Here is a 24,383-nt window from a genome sequence, read left to right on the forward strand (position 1 = left end):
AGGGTTAATATATGTTGTTAATATATTTTCCAGTTTACCTACAGCCATTAATTTTGCTTGTTATTTTGAAGGCATTTTTCATGTACTGAAGCTAAACAATTTTAGGCAGTCAAATAATTCTTTCTTTGTGATTTATTTTTTTCTTCCTTTCCTTTTATCCTTTAAAAGGTTATTCTTCACTATAAGATGAGGTAACTACATGTCTTTGTCTAGCCATTTGTATTTATTTTTCTTTAATCATCACTGTGTGTGGTAATTTTATGGTTTTATAATTTACTATCAAATCATTTAAAATTTATTTTGGGGTGTGGCATGAGGCAGAAGCCTAAATTCCACCCCCCGCCCCAGAGATTACTCAATAATTCACCTTTTCTCTACTGGTTTGAAATGCCACCGTAACTATAACTATATATATAGGATATATTCCCTGGTTTCCTAGTCTAGTTGCTAATATTGTTCAGCATTGTGCCAATATCACATTGTTTTGTGTATTGCAGCTTTACAGTGGGACTAACATATGTAACTATAGATCCCTCAAGGCTTAAAAAAAATGAGGGTACTATATTTAGAATGACACGTGGAATTATAGTTCTATAATTGTATCCTCTTTTCCCTTTGGTTTTGATCTATAAATTTTATGGTCTTGATTTCTTTTTTCTGTCTTATTCAATTAAATCCCTACAACTTGTCTAAAATCTTTTGTGGAATATTGTAAGGCATAAATAAACAAATACATGAAAAAGCAAACAGCACATGGTAGGGGACTTTGTCCTAAAGCCCTCTGTGCTTTAAAGAAACTGCATTTACTAGTAAAGTATGGAATATGCATCTGTATAATCTTATGCTCACAAAACTCTCCAAAGAAACTTCCACAAAGAAACTACTTTCTGATGAGAAAAAAGCGGGGCGGGGTGGGGGGGCAGTAACCAAAAATCTCAGGGTCAGGAAAAACTTGTCCACTTAGTAGAACTTGTTTGAAAAACAACCTCTATTTGAAGAGCACCTGTCTTAGAAAGATCACTTCTTTGAACCCAGCTTGGGTGGTCTGCCCAAGCAGCTTTCCTTGTAATTTAAAACTCAAATGACTGGAAGCACTTTTTAACATCAAACAGAAAGCCCCAGATTTTAAAAGCATCTTCTGAGAAGACAGTAAAATCTTACTGTCCTTTCTGTCAAAAGTACACTGTGGTTGGGTTTAGATAAAGGCTTTCTGCTCCAAATAATCATGAATACATGAGTGAATCTTGTGTCAGTAAGTCTTCTCACTGCAAATGTTTCCACTGAAAAACAGAGGACAGAAAAGGCGTCATAAAGCTGGGTATTTTAGCAATAAATACAGGAACCTATTTATACCCCAAAAGAACACTAATAGAATACAAGTGTAGTACACCTCTGACATTAAGATTAGTATCTAAGATGTTATGAAATAGTTAAATAGAAAAGCCCCAGGTGGTTGCAGCCTAAGAGGACTTGATAATATAACTAAGGAAGTATGTAAGTTTATATCCTTATGCAGTTTCTAGTGATTAAGACTTTTCAGGAAACACTGTTCACCAAAATCCACTATCTCATACCAGTGTCAAGAAAGCAGACATTTAAAAACAACTGTCATTGGCAGTTTAAAACCAGAGGCCTTATATTATAAATTATAATTTGCCTTTGGCTTGCATTGAGCATTTAATAAATGGCATATAGCTTATACACATGGAGGTGAGTGAAGGCTTTAAGTTCCCGCAGAGCAAAATTCTGTGCTAAGTAGGCACAGCAAGTAATAAGAGTCACACCAATACAGCTGCAAAGAGAAACTTGGAATTTTCATCAGTTACTGTTTCAGCCCTCATGTAAGCAAAGGATGGGCTTGATGTGGATAAGTGTAGGAAAGAGACAGAACATCACAAAACACAGCAAATGATATAGTTTAAGGAAAGAAGATTATCTGGACTGAACCAGAACACACAGCCCTGGAGTAGTACCAGTTTCCTAGGGAAGGGAGAAATGAATATTAAAACTAGAGCTCTCAAACATATTATAATTTACCACGTACATTTTGTTTGCATTAAGCATTTAATAAATGGTATATAGCTTATATGCATTGCCATTCTCAAATTATGCTTTGTCTTTATAAAGCTCCAAACTACAAGAACTTTTTAAGATATTATTAAAAAGAATTATTTGAAACTAGGGAGATGCAACTGCAGTTAAGAATTCTAACACCCTAACTGGACGCACCAAGTGAGTGGCCCCTCACAGAACGGGGCCTGTGATGTAGGCCTGGCCTTGCAGGACTGGCCCACCTGAAAGCTGTATGTGCCAATTCTGGAGGCTAAAAACTGAGACTAGTGTCAAAGCACTGAAAACTCTATTCTATTATACAACTACTTTAAGTTAGTTCTAAGCAAGGTCCTTGCCTGATTCATCCTTTTTGGGGCCCTCATAGTATGCAGCACAGAGCTGGCTGAGCACAGAGATGTCTAAATGAAGGGACAACTGTCTTCCTTGTTTCAAGGAGAATATACAAGAATGTACAACTGTGGAACATGCTAACACATTAATTAACCACATTTCCCACTATTCTGCTTTTTTAAACACTCATTAGAATGACTAGGGGTGGGAACCCCATCCTCCAGTTAAAGATCAAGTATCTCGTAAATTCATATTGTTATTTCAGATTCAAACTCAGGACTACGGGATTTTTTCTTCAAACTCTTCTATCAACATATAACAGCTCTCTTTCCTCTCTTTGACACTGAGAATCCTGGTCCTTAAGAGCAGCAAGGATGACAGAGTTAGAATATCCATAATTACTTATTTGCTTTATGCTACATTATAACACACAGCAGTTTGAGAATAACAAAATTAATAGTACACTAATTATGATTACTGAAAACAGTTAAAAATATTTTGGCATATGTCATACCTATTCCTCACCTCCAAAGAGGCTATACTAGCTACACTGTCAGAACATACAATCATCTCATACTACACTCTCCCTCTTAATCTTCTTTAGTTTTAGTGCCATAATTATATATTTAATGTTCACTATCAGTCCACATGTCAATGTATCTATATTCATTACTTGTCTGAAGCTTGTTCTCTATTAGATTCCTTAGCAAGGTCTTGTGGGAACAATATTCCCTGAGTTCTTGCATATTGATAAGTGTCTGTCCCTTTTATAAGGGAAGGTCAATTTTGCTGAATATAAACTCCTTGGCATGTATCTTCTTTTCTTGAGTATATTAAAAATGTTACTTCATTTTCTTCTGAAATAAAACACTGATATTGAAAAGTCTAATGATAAATGAATTTTCTTTCATTTATATTATCATGTGCTCTTTTGCACTTTCAATATGTAATTTTAAAATTTGAAGTACAATTTATACACAGTTACCATTTACCCTTTTTAGTGCACAGAGTTTTGACCAATGCATTCAGCAGTGAAACCACAACCACAATAAAGATATAGAACCATCATCTCCCAAATTCCCCTGGATGGTTACTTTCTAGTCATCTCCTCTCCTAAACCCTGACTATCACATATCTGTGTTCTAATTCTGTAGTTTTGCCTTTTTCAGTCATAGAAATCGAATCATTCCATATGCAGCCTTTTGACTCTGGCTTCTTTCACTTAGTACAATGCATCTGAGATTCATCCGTGTTGCTGCATGCATAGATAGTCTGTTCCTTTTTATTTTGGAATAGTATTTAATTGCATAGATACTTTCCATGCTTATGAATTGCTTATTCATTTACCAGTTGAAGAATATTTGGGTTGTTTCAAGTTTGGGGCAATTATGAATAAAGCTGCTATAAACATTCATTTACAGGTTTTTGTGAGCACATATTTTGTTTTATTTCTCTGGGGTAACTAGGAGTGGGACTGCTGGGCCATATAGTAAGTATATATTTAATTTTATGAGAGACTTACACACTGTTTTCCAAAGTGGCTGTTCCATTGTGCATTTCCCACTCGTAGTGTAAGTAAGAGAGTTACAATTTCTCTGTATGCCCACTGGCACTTGGTAGTATCAGTTTTCTTTTTTATGAAATTTTAGTAGGTATGATGAAGTCTCTTCTTGTGGTTTGAATTTGTATTTCCTAATGAGGTAGGGCATCTTTTCATACACTTACTTGCCATCTGTGTGTCTTCTTCGGTGAAGTATCTATTCAAATCTTTTGCACATTTATTACCTTTTATTCTGTAATGTATCCAAAGCACATAAAACACTTCCTGGTCTATACATACCAGGAACTAAAAAATAAACACTGACAACAGAGCGAATGAATGTAATACTCTCTTCCTCAACCAAAAAAGGTAGAGAAAGAACATTACCCAGCTTGGAAAACATGTGGAAAGTTCATGATTTTTAAATTTTTAAAACAAATAAAATCAGCTTTCATTTGCAAATCTTTTAGTATCAGATCTCTTAGTTCTTCTCTACAGAAAGTAGAAAGACTCTAGTGTATATTACTGAACCAGTGAATTTAAAATTATAAAACAACATGGAATGCTAACATGTAGTGTTATGCTTATAAAGTTATTTACTGAGGCAAGGGAGAAAATTTTCTAAAGCAGTCTCATTTTAATAATGTTCACTTGGTCTGTTGTACCAAATAGATTTTAGACATATAGTACTGATTAGAATAAAATAAACTGAATAAAAGCAAAGCAAAATAGTATTTAACATGGAAAATGTATTTGCAAAAAGTTCTATATGTGGTCTTGCATATATGGAAATCTTTTTAAGTGTTATTAATTTTATTGATAAAATTTGAAGATATTGAATAAGCAAGTCTTGGTTAATAAGAAAATGTCTTCTCAGCAAGAAATCTGAGGACAGAAGAATGATGCAGAAAATTTAATAAGGAAGAGATGATTCAGTTTTGATATTTTTGTGACCACAAAGAATGTGGACTTGTGACAGAATTTGGAGGTATTTTTACAGTGGACATTTGGACATTTGGATCCGTGTGAGCTGCGGACAAAGAGGAAAACTTTTCCCACTGGCACAGTGATGACTAGTGTAAATCCACACTGTCTTCTCTACCTCTGACTCCCTCCATTCTGACGCTAGAACACTTAGGGTGGGCGGGGATAGCAGGGGGGCCAACATCCAGGAATTGCAAATCAAGACAGCTCAAGGGGTCTTGAAGAGACGCTAATAATGCTGCCGACCAACCGATCTTTACTATGGGTATGTAAGTTAGGTGCATCCTACACTGAAGTTTGCACCAAAATTCAATGTAACAATCACAAATGATTATTACATTGCATATCATATTCTACAATGTAACATTTTAATAACACTGAGAGTAATTTTTTAATTAAATGCTTTTCCTAAGTATAATGATGCCTCAGAGCGGGAGTAAGAAACTTTCAAGTGGATATGTTATTTCAAGGGTTCTTCTTTAATTGGTGAATTTGGGACAATTAGATAGGCAATTTAATTATTCCACAGAGACATATTCTAATTTTAAATGTGAAACCATATATATTTTAAGCACAACCTAATTAGACTTTCTGCATTTCCTAAAATTAATCTCCCACTGAGAAGGTGTTATGTTTCAAAGATTACAAAAATATATTTAAAAATGTAGGATGAGCATCAAATTAAAACATTAATTTTAAAGTCTAGTGTTAAACTTTGTCTTGTCTAATAACAAGACAGTTATGATTAGCAAGTCTTTAGATATGTTCTTACGTAGGATCTGGTTATATAATTTTAAAGTCACAATTAAACATGTTGGCTCTGGAGAAGACCCCAGGTGGTTTGCAATGTTAAACAGCAGATTAAAGTCGACACAACTAATTTCTTTACTTTAATCTTATTAGTGGTACAACAGCTGTCAACTGTAACCATTTGTGTTCAGCCTTCCCAGGCATAAACAAAATGCCTCAATATGTCAAATGGAGATGAGTATTTATCAATCACTATGGCTAATTAGCTTGCAAAACAATGTTTTTACTTTTATTGTCTTGGGGAAAGTTATTCACTTCTAGTAAACCTTGATCTAAAAATAGACATTTAGAATTATATTACAATAATCCTGCCTAGAAATAAGGAATTGCTTATTAACAATGGATTGTATCCTAAATTTCACCCACACTGGCAAATACCATTTTATTAACACTTAATGAGGGGCTATAATGTAGCAGATACATGGGGTGGCGCATGATTTCCACCTCTATAGTATCCACATCTGTTACTGATGGGAAATAAGTCTTATGATAAATTTACTCCATATTTGCCACCTGATTTAAGTCATGAGAAGGGTGTTTAAGGTAACACAGAAACGTTGCACTGCTTTTTTAGACTTCATTGCTAGATCTTCTCTCAACATTTTGTCTCATACATACAGATAGTTACAAGTGGTTTTGGTTCATCTTTCCCAATTTCTGTTAGATCATTCCTGTTGTCCCTCTTTGGCTCCTAACCTGTTAAGAGGGAAAAATCATTCCACAAGCATTTTCTGTACCCACACCAATAAGCCACTATAATAATTGGTTTAAAAACCTTAAACCAATCAACCAAACAACACCACCTCCACCAAAAGTAAAAAACTAAACAAATAAACTAAATAACAGCAACAAAAAAACCCCAAGCTACTCACAGGAATGATGACAGTAATTTTTATAAGGTATCAAAGAAATATTCAATTTTTATTAAATTTTTAAAAGTTAAATATTCACATATCAGAAACAAAAGTATAGCCATCATTACCCTGTAAATACCAGCTTTGTAAGAGATCCACTGAGGACCCTTATAGACTCAAACAAATTAAATCACACTTTCTGCATACACCTTCAATAATTCAATTTTTTTTTGCTGTGTGGTGTAGAGTAACTTACTGATTAGTCTTATCTTTCCCGTTGTGATGTAAGCTCTTTGAAGATAAAAATCTCACATATCTCAGAAGAAATTTAACAAATACCTGAAGACTGATAATATCTCTCTTTGGTGATACCATGTAGGCAATAAGGTAGAGAAGGAAGAGTACCAGAATAGAATGCGCAGTCCTAGCTGCCAGTGTGATAACTGATGGTAAATCATTCAGTCTTTTTAAGCCTTAGTTTCTTCATTTATATAATGTGATAAATTGGTGAAACAAGCCAAAAACTCTGTTAAATAAATGTAATATATTTATAAAACAGTTTTATTACTCTTGTATTTCTGACAATGCCAAGTGTTTTGCAGGGATTCAAAACAGCTTCTTTGTAAAGGTTCTGTCTCTCACTCATCTTTTACCCACAATACTAAACAAAGTACTACGCACATGGCAATAAAAGAATATATTAAATGACAGAATTCCTCTTTGGTTAAAATAGCATAAGCAATGCGGGCTTAAATTAAGGTAGTGGCAGCACTAATAGAAAGATGAGTGAATGAAAGAGATATAAACTTTTCTTGCCAAAATGTGAAATAAATAAGGAATAAATACCTTTTACTTTTCCCTGAATTAGTCATTTTGTCCAATTCCATCAGACTTAATTATTTTTGATATTGTACTGACAGTGTTCTAATATCTTTTCCTCTTATTAGAACATTTGTGCCCTAAGAATATCAAAATGTGTACAGCTTCCCAAGCACATCCTATTATTTCAGGCCTCCATGATCTTGCGCATGCTGTGCTCTCTGCCTAGTAGGATTTGTTAATTTGGCAAACTCTGAATCTATCTTCTAAAACCCAATTTAGATGGCATATCCTACAGGAAAGATTCTGTGTCCTCCTATGGCAGTTAATTACTCCATCCTTCATGCTATCTCTGTACTTGGTGCATACTTCTATAGTTATTCTTAGCACATCACACTAAATTACCTCGTCCCTTGTTTAGCTCACCTCTTAATGAATGAGCCCGCTGAGGGTATGGACAATGTTTTATTTCCACAAGTCTACTGCTCAGCACACAACTCCCAATCAGAATTGTACAAACCTCCTAGGTATGTGTGTAAAGGTATAATAACATATTTGGTTGTCACAATGACTGAGGGCAGAGGTATTTAATGGGCTATTACACACCTTGCAGTGTGCAGGGCAATCCCGCATTCTGACCCAGTGCCACTGGTATCCCATGCTAGAGTGTGACAATTCACAAAGCCCTTTCCTACATATTAGCACTTCACCTTCACAACAACCCTGTGAGAAAGAAATCTTTCCCCCATTTCCCAGATGAAAAATACTACAGCACAATAAGGTCTTAAGAGACAGGTCTCACATTAAATACTGGCAAAGCTGGTATTTGAACTCTAACGCTCTGACTCTAAATCCCAGCTGAGTTTAATCCATTAGTGCATTATATTCCCTTTTCTCTAATTCTAAATACAGATATTCCTGGCTTCAGTTCTAGAACTAATCAAGTGGGAAAGTGAATATGTTTATAGAAGTAGATTTTAGCCTAAAATACATTATGTGTTAGACTGTGTACCTATTTGTAAAATGTGATATTATAATCTTCATCCTATTTAGGTGTTTCTCAAGAATCTAAGTCCCAGACAGTAACAAAAGAAAAGAGGTTACAAAGTTAGCAAATTGCTACATAGTTCATAATTCTGAAAGTGCTACAGAGTATTTCAGTAGGACTGCTGTGTTACACTGTCTAGAACACCAAAGGACTTGGTCACAAACTCTACATCAATTGTTTAGTGCACTGACACTTTCCTCACAGAAATACACTGCTGATTTTAGAAGGAAATTAATAAGAAAATAGGATTCACTTAATAGAAATTAGCTTTACAACCATCTTTGCTGGAATGCATAAATTTGAAAAACTGAGAGAGATTTGTATTTACATTAACTCAAATGTCAATGCTGAGAACTATTTATATGAATTTTTATTTTCAGTAAGGCAATAACCTGAACTCTGAATCAATAGCTAGGCTTGATGAAAATGATTCCCTGGAGAAGGCATTAGTGTAAAGGAAATAGCAAGCAAGTTAGAGCCTCAAATAAGTTGTGAGTAACGTCCCAGGAGTTATTTACCAGTGACAGTTCAAGTTAAAGATTTTCTTAAGTAGACACGTAACCAAAACTGTTCAACCAACAAAATATTACCTGAGAACTTTCTACATGGAAAGAAAATGGCTTAATGTAGACTGGGCTAAGAAAAAAGTTTCAAAACTGCAAATTTTATCAGAAAACATGAATCCAGCATCTACCAGTGCAATTTTGGTAAAACAACAACCCCATCTAGAATAAAGTTTTGCATTTCTTATTGGGAAAGAGAGAGAGAGGAATAGGATGATGCAATGCCCTGAAACTTGCATCAGGTACTTGACTATGTCATGCTTTGGGATAGATGTTTAATAATATGGAGATATTGTGTGGTTTCCCTGAGAAGAACAAAATTACAAGTCCAAAAAAAGCTTGAACTGAAATAAGTCAACGTTTTTCTTCCTTCTTTTAAGTACTATAAAAATGACTTAACAAAAAAATCATTTGTCTTTTACCAATGCTATATCTTTCTCCTAGCAGTTGAAACTGCACCGTTAAATCTTAAAATAAAGGCATATTATTCAGTTCTTAAAAATATAATAAAGCTTTACCTTGTAGTATAGGATTAACATTCTGAGCTGCATCATGCTGTCAGGACTTGAGTGGGGGGTTGGGGGGTGGTGACTGCTCTTGCAATCTCCTCACATTCAAAACATCTTAACCTCAGCTTCAAAACAGGCAACTGGTTCTAATTTCAGAAGGTAACTGGTACATTGATTAAGTTCATCATGAACAAACATTTTTTATTAAAAAGTTGGACTACGGTCCATTATGATCAAGTCTGAGAAAACAGAGTCTAAGAAAATATACTTCTAGTTTTTGTAAAAATAAGACAGTGTTACTGGGATTCAAACTAAGTTCTAATTATAAAGTTAATAATGAGGTAATCAATCTGTGACCCAAGGGCCAACCAAGAAAGTTAACACTTGAGGGCTATAAAGAACATGAGTAGTACTGTTACTTGTTCTTGCAGAACTTATGTATTGTTATTAAAGAACAATACACAATACATTTTCTAATCTGTGATCCTGAAAATAAGCTCTGCACTCTAGAGTATGTTACTTGAAGTGTGCTTACCTTAGCATCCAGGGACAGAATGTTTAATGTATATAATTTTCTATACAGATTCTCCAAACTGGGGTTAGGAGAAAAAAGGAAAGTTCTGCCAGTCCCAGCTTGTAGAAACATTTAATGCTCATAAAGAACTATACCCTAGAGAACTTGTAAAACGTGCTTTCTCTATTTCTACTTTAAAACGTGGGCATTCATTCATTCTTTCTTGGTATGAAAGAATTTAGAAAAACAATTCTATGAGGTTGCAAGGAAGGTTCTATACCATAGTCCCATATTTTCAACCCAATCTAGAGTTTTAAAAAATCTTTAATATTTGTATTTAAAAGTATCAGGCTCTAGGTTGGAAGGGACAGAAATTTACTCAAAATATGTCAAGTAAAAAGAGGCATTTACTGTAAGGCTGTTGGGAACTTTCACGTGAATCCAGGAGAAAATGAACTACCACACTTCAGGAGGGCAGGAACAATGCCAGCTCTGTGGACTGGGCCTACTCTCATTTCCAGCCCCCTTTTCTCCTATGAAGCAGTTTTGGTCTCCTCCTTTCCCCCCAACTGGCCTTCATTAGTCCTGCTAAACTTGGAGTGAACATAGCCCTGTAATGACCATCCCAGAAGTTATTCTACATGATTTTTCAAATTCAAACACACACACACACACAAAATAGGTTGGAGTTTTATAATTTTCCAACTGCAAATCCCTGAGAGAGAAACTTGACTGGACCAGTTTAATTTTGGGGGCTGCGTTTTAAGCCTGATACTGCTGGCTGGTCTATAGATTGGCTGCTTTTGAGTCAAATGTCCATTCTTGGTTTAACCAGCTACGGCCATTGGGGGAAACACCCTATGGCATAAAATATAGCTGCTTAGAAGAGGCACAGCTGCAATGCCTAGAACATGTAGTATTTATAACACCCAGAAAAAGGGAACAACGAATAGGAATGGAGTTGAGGCGAATATGAAGTGAATATGACAAGCCAAGAAGAAATAAAGGGTAGTAGGGAAGGAAGCTCATGGTGAAAACAGGTTAACGGAGTCTGGATTGTGTTACAAACTGAAGAGAAAGGCAAAGATTTAACAGTAGATGAGCTCCAAAGAGAACAGACACGTGAGTCAAGAGACCAGAATAAGAAGCAAGCTATAGGCCAGGCACACGAGGCCAGGCATCTGAGGAAACTAAGTTTGCAGACATTAGATACGTAACAAAACGTTCCTTTTATGAAGAGCTTACATAAACCACCAGGCTGGCTACTCCACGAAGGTAACACAGCAGGCTAGTACTAATGATATTTAGAGTTTAACCCACCTCATTTCCCTGTAAGTTCCCTAAGGACAAGGTCTATTTCAAATGGTTCCTAGATGTGGCAATCCCATTCCCATGTCCATATGTACATACAACTGATCCCAAGAAAGGAATCCCTAGAGAACAGTTTCCCTGGGTATCAGGATCAGAAGCCCTACGTCATGTACTTGCTTCTAGTATACAACGGGATATCCCTTTTCCACTATGAAATGAACTGCATCAGTCGCTACCCTGTGAGTATCACTAGACCAAGAAAAAGGAACAGACACCTTTAGGGATGAAACCTCAATAATCATGGGAGAGTAATTCCGAACACTCTGCCATTTGGAAAGAAAAAACACTCTTTGAAAAAAGAGTATCATGGCTCTCTTTCAGGTTGCAGTCATGCCCCAAACATTGTTGTTCCTGACCCTCATTCTGGCAGCGGTCACGTACATGGCTTCCGGCGACTGTGAGGAGTGAACAAGGGAAGCCATGCAAAGCATCTGACACAGGGAATGGCGCTGAGGATGCTCTCAATAAATGTTAAGTTCTGCCTCCCCACCAACTTCAAAGGATCAAGCAAACGCAATATTGCCAAGTAGATAAATTGCATAAGTTTATGTTATTTTACTTTGGAGAATAAATTTGTGATCTTCCTAGTAAGCAAGGCTCTACCTCACATCATCCTAAACTTATTTATTTTTACTGTATTCAGTGACTATTGTTCTACCTGAGACTGATTTACTAGATAGATAAATGTATATACTCTAAAGAAGCAAAAAAGCAACTTAATTTGTTTGATGTGAATAGAGAGGTACACTTTATAAAGGCCACAGCAGCAGGAAGAATTTATTTTTCATCATAGATTAAAACAGGGGTAATCTTATATAAACCCGTGTACTCTGATTCTTAAAACTGTGATAAGGACAACAACCAAGAATATAGTTGTAGCATTCCCTTTGACCTTTTGAGGAAAGAAGTTATAGATATAAGATATACAAATCCACAGAAGTTTAAAGATGGAATAAAAACATATTGCCTTAAGTCTAGCTAACAGAGTGGTCAAAATCAGTAGGGCCTTATTTGGCTAAGATTGAGATGTGATCATATTTTAAGTCCACAGAGTCAAGTATTTGAAGCAGTGTGCTCTTTTACTGCTTTACTTCCGTGTCTCAGAAAATGAATTCATTCATGTATTCAAATGATATTTACTAAGATATCATATGATTTATAAGTAATGTATTTACTATGGTCTCTGATCCCAAGGAATTACAGTATCTCTGAGGAGAAGATAACACAACAAATGGAGTACTTGGCAACATTAATAAAGTGCTAAATTGGACTATTCTCTAAACTGTTTGATATTTCTTCAATGATTTAGATGAAGATACATATCTTTTACAGATCAACTTCAGGAGTGGCACAAAGTTAAAGAAAAAGAAACTAAATTAGAGGCCAAATCAGGATCCAAAAACGATCTTGACAGGCTGGGCCAAAATTAACCAGGATGAAGTTTGGACTTAGGGTGAAAAAAACAAATGACCAAGTAAAATTAATAAATCATAGATTCTTAGAACCCAAAGTGATACAGACTTAGGGATTTAAAGTTCAATAATTAAGTAGGGTAAGTAGAGTCAAGACAATAACAACTACCAAAAAACCCCCATTGATATTAACTAAGTGCTTTCTTTGTGCAGAGCACTTAATAAATACACACACTTTTAGCAGTCAACAAGCCCTACCCTACATGGTAGGGTTACCATTTAACTGAGGTTCTGTTATAACAAGCAATTTAGCCCATGATCCCATAGCTACCAAGTGGAAAGCAGAGATTTAAGCTCAGATCTGACTGCAGAGCCTGTCTGTTCTCCATTATACCATGTGGTCTGCACTGCTCCATGTTGATAAGACTACTTACATATAAAAAAATTGTGTCCAGAGGGACAATGGAGGAAGAGAAGCAAGGCTGATGGAGAAGAAAGAGGGGCTGGTTAGTTCTGCTACAGAACAACCTAGAGCAGCTTAGAGAATAAAATAGTTAAGTAGAATAGCTTAACTATTTGGCCCCTTTATTGTCCATGAGTACCTGTCAAGAACTAGAAATACCAGATAAGTAAAAGGCAACCTGGGAAAGACAGCCCAGTATCATTTTTGATGTTCCAAAAGGTTTGCTGGCTTCTTTATGAAATATGAACATTTACTGCTGCCTGAAAAGGGCTTGGAGATGTGGAATGCCAGCAAATGTCAACTCTCACTTCTGTTATCATTGCCACTATGTAAATATACTACAAAAACACAACACAAAGTTTAGGTCACAGCAGATCCATCTTCTTATTTACATAACATGGGGCATTCCTTTAGCCCAAAGAAAATGACAAACTATCATTTATTTTCAAATATTAAAAGCTATGTTAAGAGGCAAACTAGTATATATAGAATGTATAAATAACAAGGTCCTAATAGCACAGGGAACTATATTCAATATCCTGTGATAAACCATAATGAAAAATAATATAAAAAAGAATGTACATATGTATAACTGAATCACCTTGCTGTACAGCAGAAATTAACACAACACTGTAAATAAACTATACTTTGATTTAAAAAAAAGCTATGTAAAACAACTGTTATTAGCCTAAACCAAAGAAAAGGTTAGAATATATCATTCATTGTTTTGTACTTGTTTTCTCCAAGTAAAATTAGGAGGCAGAATAACATGAGTCATTCCAAAAGTAGATACAACATGAAATGAAAATTGCCTTGTTAAAAAAGAGGGGATATATGTATACGTATAACTGATTCACTTTGCTGTACAGTAGAAGCTAACACAACATTGTAAAGCAACTATACTCCAATAAAAATTCAAAAAAAAAAAAAAAAAAGAAAGAAAATTGCCTTGTTTCATGGTGATCTTTCCTGGCACTGAAAACGATTTTACTGGAGCACATTTGTTAACAAGGTTGATTTTAGAATACCATATCCCGACCAAGTCCTTTCAGTAATAACTGATATATATATATATTAATTGAAGTATAGTTGATTTACAATATTGTGTTAGTTGTAGGTGTACAGCACAATGGTTCAGTCTTATCTATATATCTATAAATCTATAGTTCTATCTATCTATCTATATCTTCTTTTTCAGATTCTTTTCCTTTATAGGTTATTATGAAATATTGAGCATAGTCCCCTGTGCTATACATTAGGCACCTATTGGTTATCCATTTTATACATAGTAGTGTGTATATGTTAATCCCAACCTCCTAATTTATACCTCCTCTACCTTTCCCCTTCGGGAACCATAAGTTTGTTTTCTATGTCTGTGGGCCTATTTCTTTTTGTAAATAAGTTCATTTGTATCTTTTTTTTTGATTCCACATATAAATGATATCATATGATAACTGTCTTTGCCTGGCTTATTTCACTTAGTAGGATAATCTCTAGGTCCATCCATGTTGTTGCGAATGGCATTATTTCATTCTTTTTCATGGCTGAGTAATATTCCATTGTACATGACAAACCCACAGTTAATATCATACTCAATGGAGAAAAGCTGAAAGCATTTCCTCTAAGATCAGGAATAAGACAAGGATGTCCACTCTGACCACTTTTATTCAACATAGTTTTGGAAGTCCTAGCCACAGCAATCAGAGAAGAAAAAGAAGTAAAAGGAATCCATGTTGGAACAGAAGAAGTAAAACTGTCAGTGTCTGCAGATGACATTATACTATACATAGAAAATCCTAAAGATGCTACCAGAAAACTACTAGAGCTCATCAATGAATATGGTAAAGTTGCAGGACACAAAATTAATACACAGAAATCTGTTGCATTTCTATACACTAACAGTGAAAGATCAAAGAGAAGAATTATGAAAACAATTCCATTTACCATTGCATCAAAAAGAATAAAATACCTAGGAATAAATCTACCAAAGGAGGCAAAAGACCTGTACTCTGAAAACTATAAGACAGTGATGAAAGAAACTGAAGACGACACAAACAGGTGGAAAGATATACCGTGTTCTTGGATTGGAAGAATCAATATTGTTCAAATGAGTATACTACTCAATGCAGTCTACAGATTCAATGCAATCCCTATCAAACTACCAATGGCATTTTTCACAGAATTAGAACAAAAAATTTTACAATTTGTATGGAAACACGAAAGACTCTGAATAGCCAAAGCAATCTTGAGAAAGAAAAACGGAGGTGGAGGAATCAGGCTCCTTGACTTCAGACTATAATACAAAGTTACAGTAATCAGAATAGTATGGTACTGGCACAGAAACAGACATGTAGATCAATGGAACAGGATAGAAAGCCCAGAAATAAACCAATACACCTATGGTCAATTAATCTACAACAAAGGAGGCAAGAATAGCCAATGGAGAAAAGACAGTCTCTTCAATAAGCGGTACTGGGAAAACTGGACAGCTACATGTAAAATAATGAAATTAGAACATTCTCTAACACCATACACAAAAATAAACTCAAAATGGGTTAAAGACCTAAATGTAAGACTGGATACTATAAAACTCCTAGAGGAAAACATAGGCAGGACATTCTTTGACAAAAATTACAGCAATGTCTTTTTGGAGCCATCTCTGAGAATAATGGAAATAAAAACAAAAATAAACAAATGGGACCTAACCAATGATAATTTGAAAAGGATTCAAGCAGGTTTATGGGCTTTCTCTGTTTCTAAAAAAAAGAAAAACAACCCAGTGAAGATTCAGAAAGGTTTCAAAAATTTAAATTTTCATAAGTGGGTATAATTCTCAATTTCACACTAAAAAATTCTGCTGGAAGCAAAATATTCACTCAGAGGGAGTTACCTAGCAATAATTATAGGACAACTGCTGAGGTACCATGTGTAGTTAAAAGGAAGATGGGCAAATTGGTGAGGAAAGAGGATCAGGGAGTTGATTTTTCCACTCACAGAGCTCTGGGGCTGCAGGGGCAGTGAAGTATTAGGCTTGCAGTCATAGGTGATCCACATGATAAATGTTACTAGACAGTGGCTGCAACTTCTCAAATCTTTTCCTGTTTATTGCTGAGAAAAATGAACTACTGTAGGATAGTAAAAAAAAAAAAAAACAACGAGAAACAAAATACAGTCTCTCTAGGTAAGAGCCATGAAAGGCCACAGGAAGCAGAAAACAAAATGCGCAAAGGTGGCAGAAGTTTCATGATGATGAGGGCTGGGAGCTCAACAGGGATAGAAGGGGAGGATCTGGGGAAGTTGAGAGCAAAGGAAGTCCCAAGGCCAGAGAGCAGTTAGAAGGAATATGAAAAAGTCACTGACTCAGGCCCATCAGTGTGCTTTGAGTCTACATTTAAATCTAATGTAGTTGTGGCATTTTTCTTGCCTGTCTCCAAGTAAGCAGCATAACCCTAATTCATTAGCCCGGAGAAGTGAGGCTAGTTTAGAAAGTAGAGTCATGATCTTGAGCTGTGCTAAGGACGGACAGGAGAATCTTAGAGTCAATGCTAGATGCCCACAGCCCTGAGTGCTGGCCTACTCAGTAAGCAGTACCTGGCTGAAAACACAAACTTATTGGCCTAAGATGAGATGAAGAAACAAACTCTCAATCCTGGTACTGTGGCCAGCTGAGAAGCATTGATCCGGACTTTCAGGATTCCATGGCTCCTTTCCAAAGCAGGTGTGCTAATTCTTACTTAGGTCTTTTTGGGAACTATGGAAACCTCTTCTGTTCCCTAAACAAGAGGCACAAATAAGCACCAGAACATGCCCTCTGCCACAATGACAAAGGTAGCTTTGGGGAAATAGGCATTTCATCTAGGTTACCATTAAGGGAGCTCAGGGTCATGCGTGTTGCAACCTACCAGAAAACAAACAAAGCAACAACAACAACAATGAAACCAAAAAACAAAACAAAAACTATAGGTGCAGTTAAGATGAACAATATGAATTATTAACAGTTATGAAAAGCACTGTCCCAAAGAATCAAATGTCATTTCCTTTCTTACCTCAAACATTTTATTGTATTTCATTCTTTCCTTCCTCTCTCTCTCTCTGACAATTAATATACATTGAGGGCTGACAACATTCCAAGCAACACACTGTCAATAAAGTCTACATTAATAAGGAGTAGCAACTCTTCTGGGTTAGAACATCTATTTGTGTGCTATAACTGCCCCATGTACGATTTTCTGCTCCAAAGAAAGATATCCTGACTTTAAAGGACACCTATACCTTCTTTCATTAATCTCTACTTTGTCAGTAGAGCAAAACAACCCAAACTAACTCAGTATCAAAGTCTGTACTTAGAAATCTCTCACGTCAAATAGATAACACTGTCTTGAACCAGGCAAGATTACTACTTTAAAAACTGTCACCTAATATTTATATAACACTTTAAGGTTTACAAAGAACTCTCACATACATTATTACTTCAACTGATCCCCACACTGTGAGGTGAATATGATTACCCCTGTTTGACCAAATGAGGAAACAGATGCAACAAGATTAAGGCACTTGTCCCAATTCTCCCAACTAGTAACCAGCAGAGGTAAAACTGGAATTCAGGTTTGTTTGACTCCAAAGCTGGCGCTATTTCTATTTTACCAAATGTCTCTCAGGAAGAAAGATAACATACTCTTGGAATTTTTTTTTTTCTGTTGTATCCAGCACACAAATGAAGCACTCACTTTTATAGAGCTAATTAAATATTTAAAAGTTTCTCAGTGATATAACTGAACTTTTATCAAAACTTCTCATTTAAACCCTGTAAATAAGAGTCTCCACAATCCAAAAATTGTGCATGTTACAACTCAGGAATACAATACTTCTGAAATAATGCTGTCTGCTACTACATCCTAGATGGCCAGGGACCAAAGGGTGATGTAAAAGAATAAGCAAGTAGATCTTGGGTCTAAAGGATGCACATGATCCTTACGACAGAGCAATTTGCAGTTAAAAGACCAAACTGCAAACCACTTCCCAACTATTTGGCTGGGACTCCAGACTATGGCAGTCTTGGCCTCAGACTGCTCTTCCTGTACGTTAGGGACTTCTTCAAATTTCACAGCTCAGGCCTTTGTCAATGTACTTACCTCCTTTTTTGTATGCAATACAAAAAGTTAGCTGTTATTACTACTCATTTCTGTTCAAATTTTGTAAGCAGTTAGAACTTCTCACAAGTTCATCAGTTCCTCTTGATTTAGGATTAGAAAAGGTCACAGACCAAAGAAATTTCCTTCATAAGGCTTTTCAAGCTCAATTTGAGTTTTGTAAATGAAGTCGAGCACCTCTGTTTTTCTCCCTAATGGGGAGTGTAAGCTTTTGCTATTCAAGCCTGAATAAACATACAATTTTCCTGTGGTCCCCCATATGGAAACCATAGGGCAGAAATGACTCACAAGTGAAACGTGAAAGACAGATTAAAAAACTATACTTACTTAGGAGGAATTCGTGAAACTGTGTTCACATTTGTGACTGGGACCACTACTTGAAGAATGTGTTCAAGGGCTGTTAATCCACCAGCAACTTGAAATGCAATCTGATCTGCCACATTCTAAACAGAAATACAAAAAGAAATTAACCCCATTTCCCAGGCATAAAATTATAACCAAATGAAATATTTAGTTGTAGTGTGAAATATTCTGTTGGTTCAATTATTCTACAAACACTTATTGAATGCTTACTCAGTGCTAGGAACTATAGGCCAAAAGTGGTGAACAAAAAATCATAGTTGCTGTCCCCCATGAAGCTTAAAATTTAGTGGATGAGACCAACATTAATCAAATAAATATAAATAAAACAATTTGAACTACAATAAGTACTCTGAAGAAAAAGGAAAGGTGCTCTATGAGAACAGTGGGGGAATCAACTGTATATTGGGGAAAGGGGTCAGCACAGGCTTTTCTGAGAAAGTTGAAGTTTTGAGACAGGCAAAAGAAAAGGGAAAGGGATGAAGCACTCCAAGCATAGGAAAAAATCATTTCAAACAGAAGTTTTTAGCAACACTTTTAAAAACTGGATTATTTTGTAATGTTAATTACCACTTAACAAGACAAACTGACTTCCACAAAGATTTCCTTTGCTAGAACTTTTTTCTTCAGTAATACAAGATAATCTAATAACTAACCAGTTAGATGTACCTCTTTTAAAAAAGGGGAGACCTTTAAGATGGTGGAGGAGTGAGACGTGGAGACCACTCTCCTCCCCACAAATACATCAGAAATACATCTACATGTGGAACAACTCCTACAGAACACCTACTGAACGCTGGCAGAAGACCTTAGACTTCCCAAAAGGCAAGAAACTCCCCATGTACTTGGGTAGGGCAAAAGAAAAAAGAAAAAACAGAGACAAAAGAATAGGGACAGGACCTGAACCTCAGGGAGGGAGCTGTGAAGGAGGAAAGGTTTCTACACACTAGGAAGCCCCTTCACTGGCAGAGATGGGGGTTGGTGGGGGGGAAGCTTCTGAGCCACGGAGGAGATCGCAGCAACAGGGGTGCAGAGGGCAAAGCAGAGAGATTCCCGCACAGAGGATCGGTGCCCACCAGCACTCAACAGCCTGACAGGCTTGTCTGCTCACCCGCCAAGGCAGGTGGGGGCTGGGAGCTGAGGCTCAGGCTTCTTCAGAGGTCGGATCCCAGGGAGAGGACTGGGGTTGGCTGCGTGAACACAGCCTGAAGGGGCCTAGTGCACCACAGCTAGCTGGGAGGGAGTCTGGGAAAAAGTCTAGAACTGCCTAATAGGCAAGAGACCATTGTTTCAGGGTGCACGAGGAGAGGGGATTCAGAGCACCACCTAACTGAGCTCCAGAGATGGGTGCAAGCTGCGGCTATCAGCGCAGACACCAGAGACGGGCATGAAACGCCAAGGCTGCTCCTGCAGCCACCAAGAAGCCTGTGTGCAATCACAGGTCACTATCCACAACTCCCCTCCCGGGAGCCTGTGCAGCCTGCCACTGCCAGGGTCCCGTGATCCAGGGACAACTTCCCTGGGAGAACACACGGCGCACCTCAGGCGGGTGTAACGTCATGCTGGCCTCTGCCGCCACAGGCTCGCCCTGCATTCTGTACCACTCCCTCCAACTGGCCTGAGTGAGCCAGAGCCCCCTAACCAGCTGCTACTTTAACCCCGTCCTGTCTGAGTGAAGAACAGACGCCCTCCAGCGACCTACACACAGAGGCGAGGCCAAATCCAAAGCTGAACCCCAGGAGCTGTGAGAACAAAGAAGAGAAAGGGAAACTTCTCCCAGCAGCCTCAGGAGCAGTGGATTAAATTCTCCACAATAAACTTGATGTACCCTGCATCTCTGGAATACCTGAATAGACAACGAATCATCCCAAATTTGAGGAGGTGGACTTTGGGAGCAACTGTAGACTTGGAGTTGGCTTTCTGCATCTAATTTGTTTCTGGTTTTATGTTTATCTTAGTTTAGTATTTAGAGTTTATTATCACAGTAGATTTGTTTATTGATTTGGTTGCTCTCTTCCTTTATATATATATATATATATGATATATATATCATATATATATGAGATATATATATGAGATATATATCATATATATGAGATATATCTCATATATATATATATTTTTTTCCGTTTTCTCTTTTTGTGAGTGCGTATGTGTATGCTTTGCATGATTTTGTCCGTATAACTTTGCTTTTACCATTTGTCCTAGGGTTTGGCCTGTCGGTTTCTTCTTCTTTTTTTTTAGTGTGGTTTTTAGCGCTTGTTATCATCGGTGGATTTGTTTTTGGTTTGGTTGCTTTCCTCTTTCTTTTTTCTTAATTACTTTTTAATTTTTAATAATTTTATTTTACTTTTTATTTTAATAACTTTATTTTCCTCCCTCCCTCCCTCCCTCACTTTCTCCATTTTCTTCTGAGCTGTGTGACTGACCAGGTCTTGGTTCTCTGGTCGGGTGTCAGGCCTGAGCCTCAGAAGTGGGAGAGCCCAGTTCAGGACATTGTTCCACCGGAGACCTCCTGACACCATGTAATATCAAACAGCGAAAGGTCTCCCAGAGATCTCCATCTCAACGCGAAGACCCAGCTCCACTCAAAGACCAGCAAGCTACAGTGCTGGCCACCGTATGCCAAACAACTAGCAAAACAGAAACACAACCCCACTCATTAGCAGAGAGGCTGCCTAATATCATAATAAGGTCACAGACACCACAAAACACACCACCAGACGCGACCCTGCCCACCAGAAAGACAAGACCCAGCCTCATCCACCAGAACACAGGCACCAATTCACTCCACCAGGAAGCCTACACAACCCACTGAACCAACCTTCCCCATGGGGGCAGACACCAAAAACAACAGGAACTATGGACCTGCAGACTGCGAAAAGGAGACCCCAAACACAGTAAGTTAACCAAAAGGAGAAGACAGAGAAATACACAGCAGATGAAGGAGCAAGGTAAAAACCCACCAGACCAAACAAATGAAGAGGATATAGGCAGTCTAGCTGAAAAAGAATTCAGAGTAATGATAGTAAAGATGATCCAAAATCTTGGAAATAGAATGGAGACAATACAAGAAACGTTTAACAACGACCTAAAAGAACTAAAGAGCAAACAAACAACGATGAACAACACAATAAATGAAATTAAAAATTCTCTAGAAGGAAGCAATAGCTGACTAACTGAGGCAGAAGAACGGATAAGTGACATGGAAGATAAAATAGTGGAAATAACTACCCAGAGCAGAATAAGGAAAAAAGAATGAAAAGAATTGAGGACAGTCTCAGAGACCTCTGGGACAACATTAAACGCACCAACATTGGAATTATACGGGTCCCAGAAGAAGAAGAGAAGAAAAGAAGGGACCGAGAAAATACTGAAGAGATTATAGTTGAAAATTTCCATAATATGGGAAAGGAAATAGTCAATCAAGTCCAGGTAGCGCAGAGAGGCCCATACAGGATAAATCCAAGGAAAAACATGCCAAGACACATATTAATCAAACTGTCAAAAATTAAATACAAGGAAAAAATATTAAAAGCAGCAAGGGAAAAGCAACAAACAACATACAAGGGAATCCCCATAAGGTTAACAGCTGAACTTTCAGCAGAGACTCTACAAACCAGAAGGCAGTGGCAGGACATATTTACAGTGATGAAAGGGAAAGAATTACAACCAAGATTACTCTACCCAGCAAGGATCTCATTCAGATTCGATGGAGAAATTAAAACCTTTACAGACAAGCAAAAGCTAAGAGAATTCAGCACCACCAAACCACCTTTACAACAACTGCTAAAGGAACTTCTCTAGGCAAGAAAAACAAGAGAAGGAAAAGACCTACAATAACAAACCCAAAACAATTAAGAAAATGGCAATAGGAACATACATATTGATAACTACCTTAAATGTAAATGGATTAAATGCTCCGACCAAAAGACACAGATTGGCTGAATGGATACAAAAACAAGACCAGTATATATGCTGTCTATAAGAGACCCACTTCAGACCTAGGGACACATACAGGCTGAAAATGAGGGGATGGACAAAGGTATTCCATGTAAATGGAAACCGAAAGAAAGCTGGAGTAGCAATTCTCATAACAGACAAAATAGACTTTAAAATAAAGGCTACTACAAGAGACAAAGAATGACACTACATAATGATCAAGGGATCAATCCAAGAAGAGGATATAACAATTGTAAATATTTATGCACCCAACATAGGAGCACCTCAATACACAAGGCAAATGCTAACAGCGAGGAAAGGGGAAATCGACAGTAACACATTCATAGTAGGGGACTTTAACACCCCACTTTCACCAATGGACAGATCATCCAAAATGAAAATAAATAAGGAAACACAAGCTTTAAATGATACATTAAACAACATGGACTTAATTGATATTTATAGGACATTCCTTCCAAAAATAACAGAATCCAATTTCTTCTCAAGTGCTCATGGAACATTCTCCATGATAGATCATATCTTGGGTCACAAATCAAGCCTAGGTAAATTTAAGAAAACTGAAATCTTATCAAGTATCTTTTCCAACCATAATGCTATGAGACTAGATATCAATTACAGGAAAAAAATTGTAAAAAATACAAACACATGGAGGCTAAATAATACACTACTAAATAACCAAGAGATCACTGAAGAAATCAAAGAAGAAATCAAAAACTACCTAAAAATATATGGCAATGAAAAAACGATGACCCAAAACCTATGGGATGCAGCAAAAGCAGTTCTAAGAGGGAAGTTTATAGCAATACAATCCTACCTCAAGAAAGAAGAAACATCTCAAATAAACAACCTATCCAGACACCTAAAGAAATTAGAGAAAGAAGAGAAAACCCCAAAGATAGCAGAAGGAAATAAGTCATAAAGATCAGATCAGAAATAAGTTAAAAAGAAATGAAGGAAACAATAGCAAAGATCAATAAAACGAAAAGCTGGTTCTTTGAGAAGATAAAGAAAATTGATAAACTATTAGCCAGACTCAACAAAAAAAAAAAAAAGGGAGAAGACTCAAATCAACAGGATTAGAAAAGAAAAAGGAGAAGTAACAACTGACACTGCAGAAATACAAAGGATCATGAGCGATTACTACAAGCAACTACGAAATGGACAACCTGGAAGAAATGGACAAATTCTTAGAAAAGCACAATCTTCCAAGACTGAACCAGGAAGAAATAGAAAATATAAACAGACCAATCACAAGCATTGAAATTGAAACTGTGATTAAAAATCTTCCAACAAACAGAAGCCCGTGACAAGATGGCTTCAGAGGTGACTTCTATCAAACATTTAGAGAAGAGCTAACACCTATCCTCCTCAAACTCATAGTAGAGAGAGGAGTACTCTCAAACTCATTCTACGAGGCCACCATCATCCTGATACTAAAAGCAGACAAAGATGTCACAAAGAAAGAAAACTACAGGCCAATATCACTGATGAACATAGATGCAAAAATCCTCAACAAAATACTAGCCAACAGAACCCAGCAGCACATTAAAAGGATCATACACTATGATCAAGTGGGGTTTATACCAGGAATGCAAGGATTCTTCAATATACGCAAATCAA

General features: G+C 36.8%; 1 protein-coding gene across 2 annotated transcripts in view; it reads right to left on the reverse strand.

The window, feature by feature from the left end:
• The window catches only part of SCAPER (S-phase cyclin A associated protein in the ER), a 493,827-nt gene that overhangs the window by 137,923 nt on the left and 331,521 nt on the right, over nucleotides 1–24,383 (reverse strand). For both annotated transcript variants that reach the window (XM_030874887.2, XM_030874885.2), the window contains exon 24: nucleotides 18,768–18,883. In XM_030874887.2, the coding sequence (XP_030730747.1) occupies nucleotides 18,768–18,883 (116 nt within the window). The remainder of the gene's footprint in view (nucleotides 1–18,767; nucleotides 18,884–24,383) is intronic.

Source organism: Globicephala melas, chromosome 2 (assembly GCF_963455315.2).
Source record: "Globicephala melas chromosome 2, mGloMel1.2, whole genome shotgun sequence".
NCBI classification, from domain to species: domain Eukaryota; kingdom Metazoa; phylum Chordata; class Mammalia; order Artiodactyla; family Delphinidae; genus Globicephala; species Globicephala melas.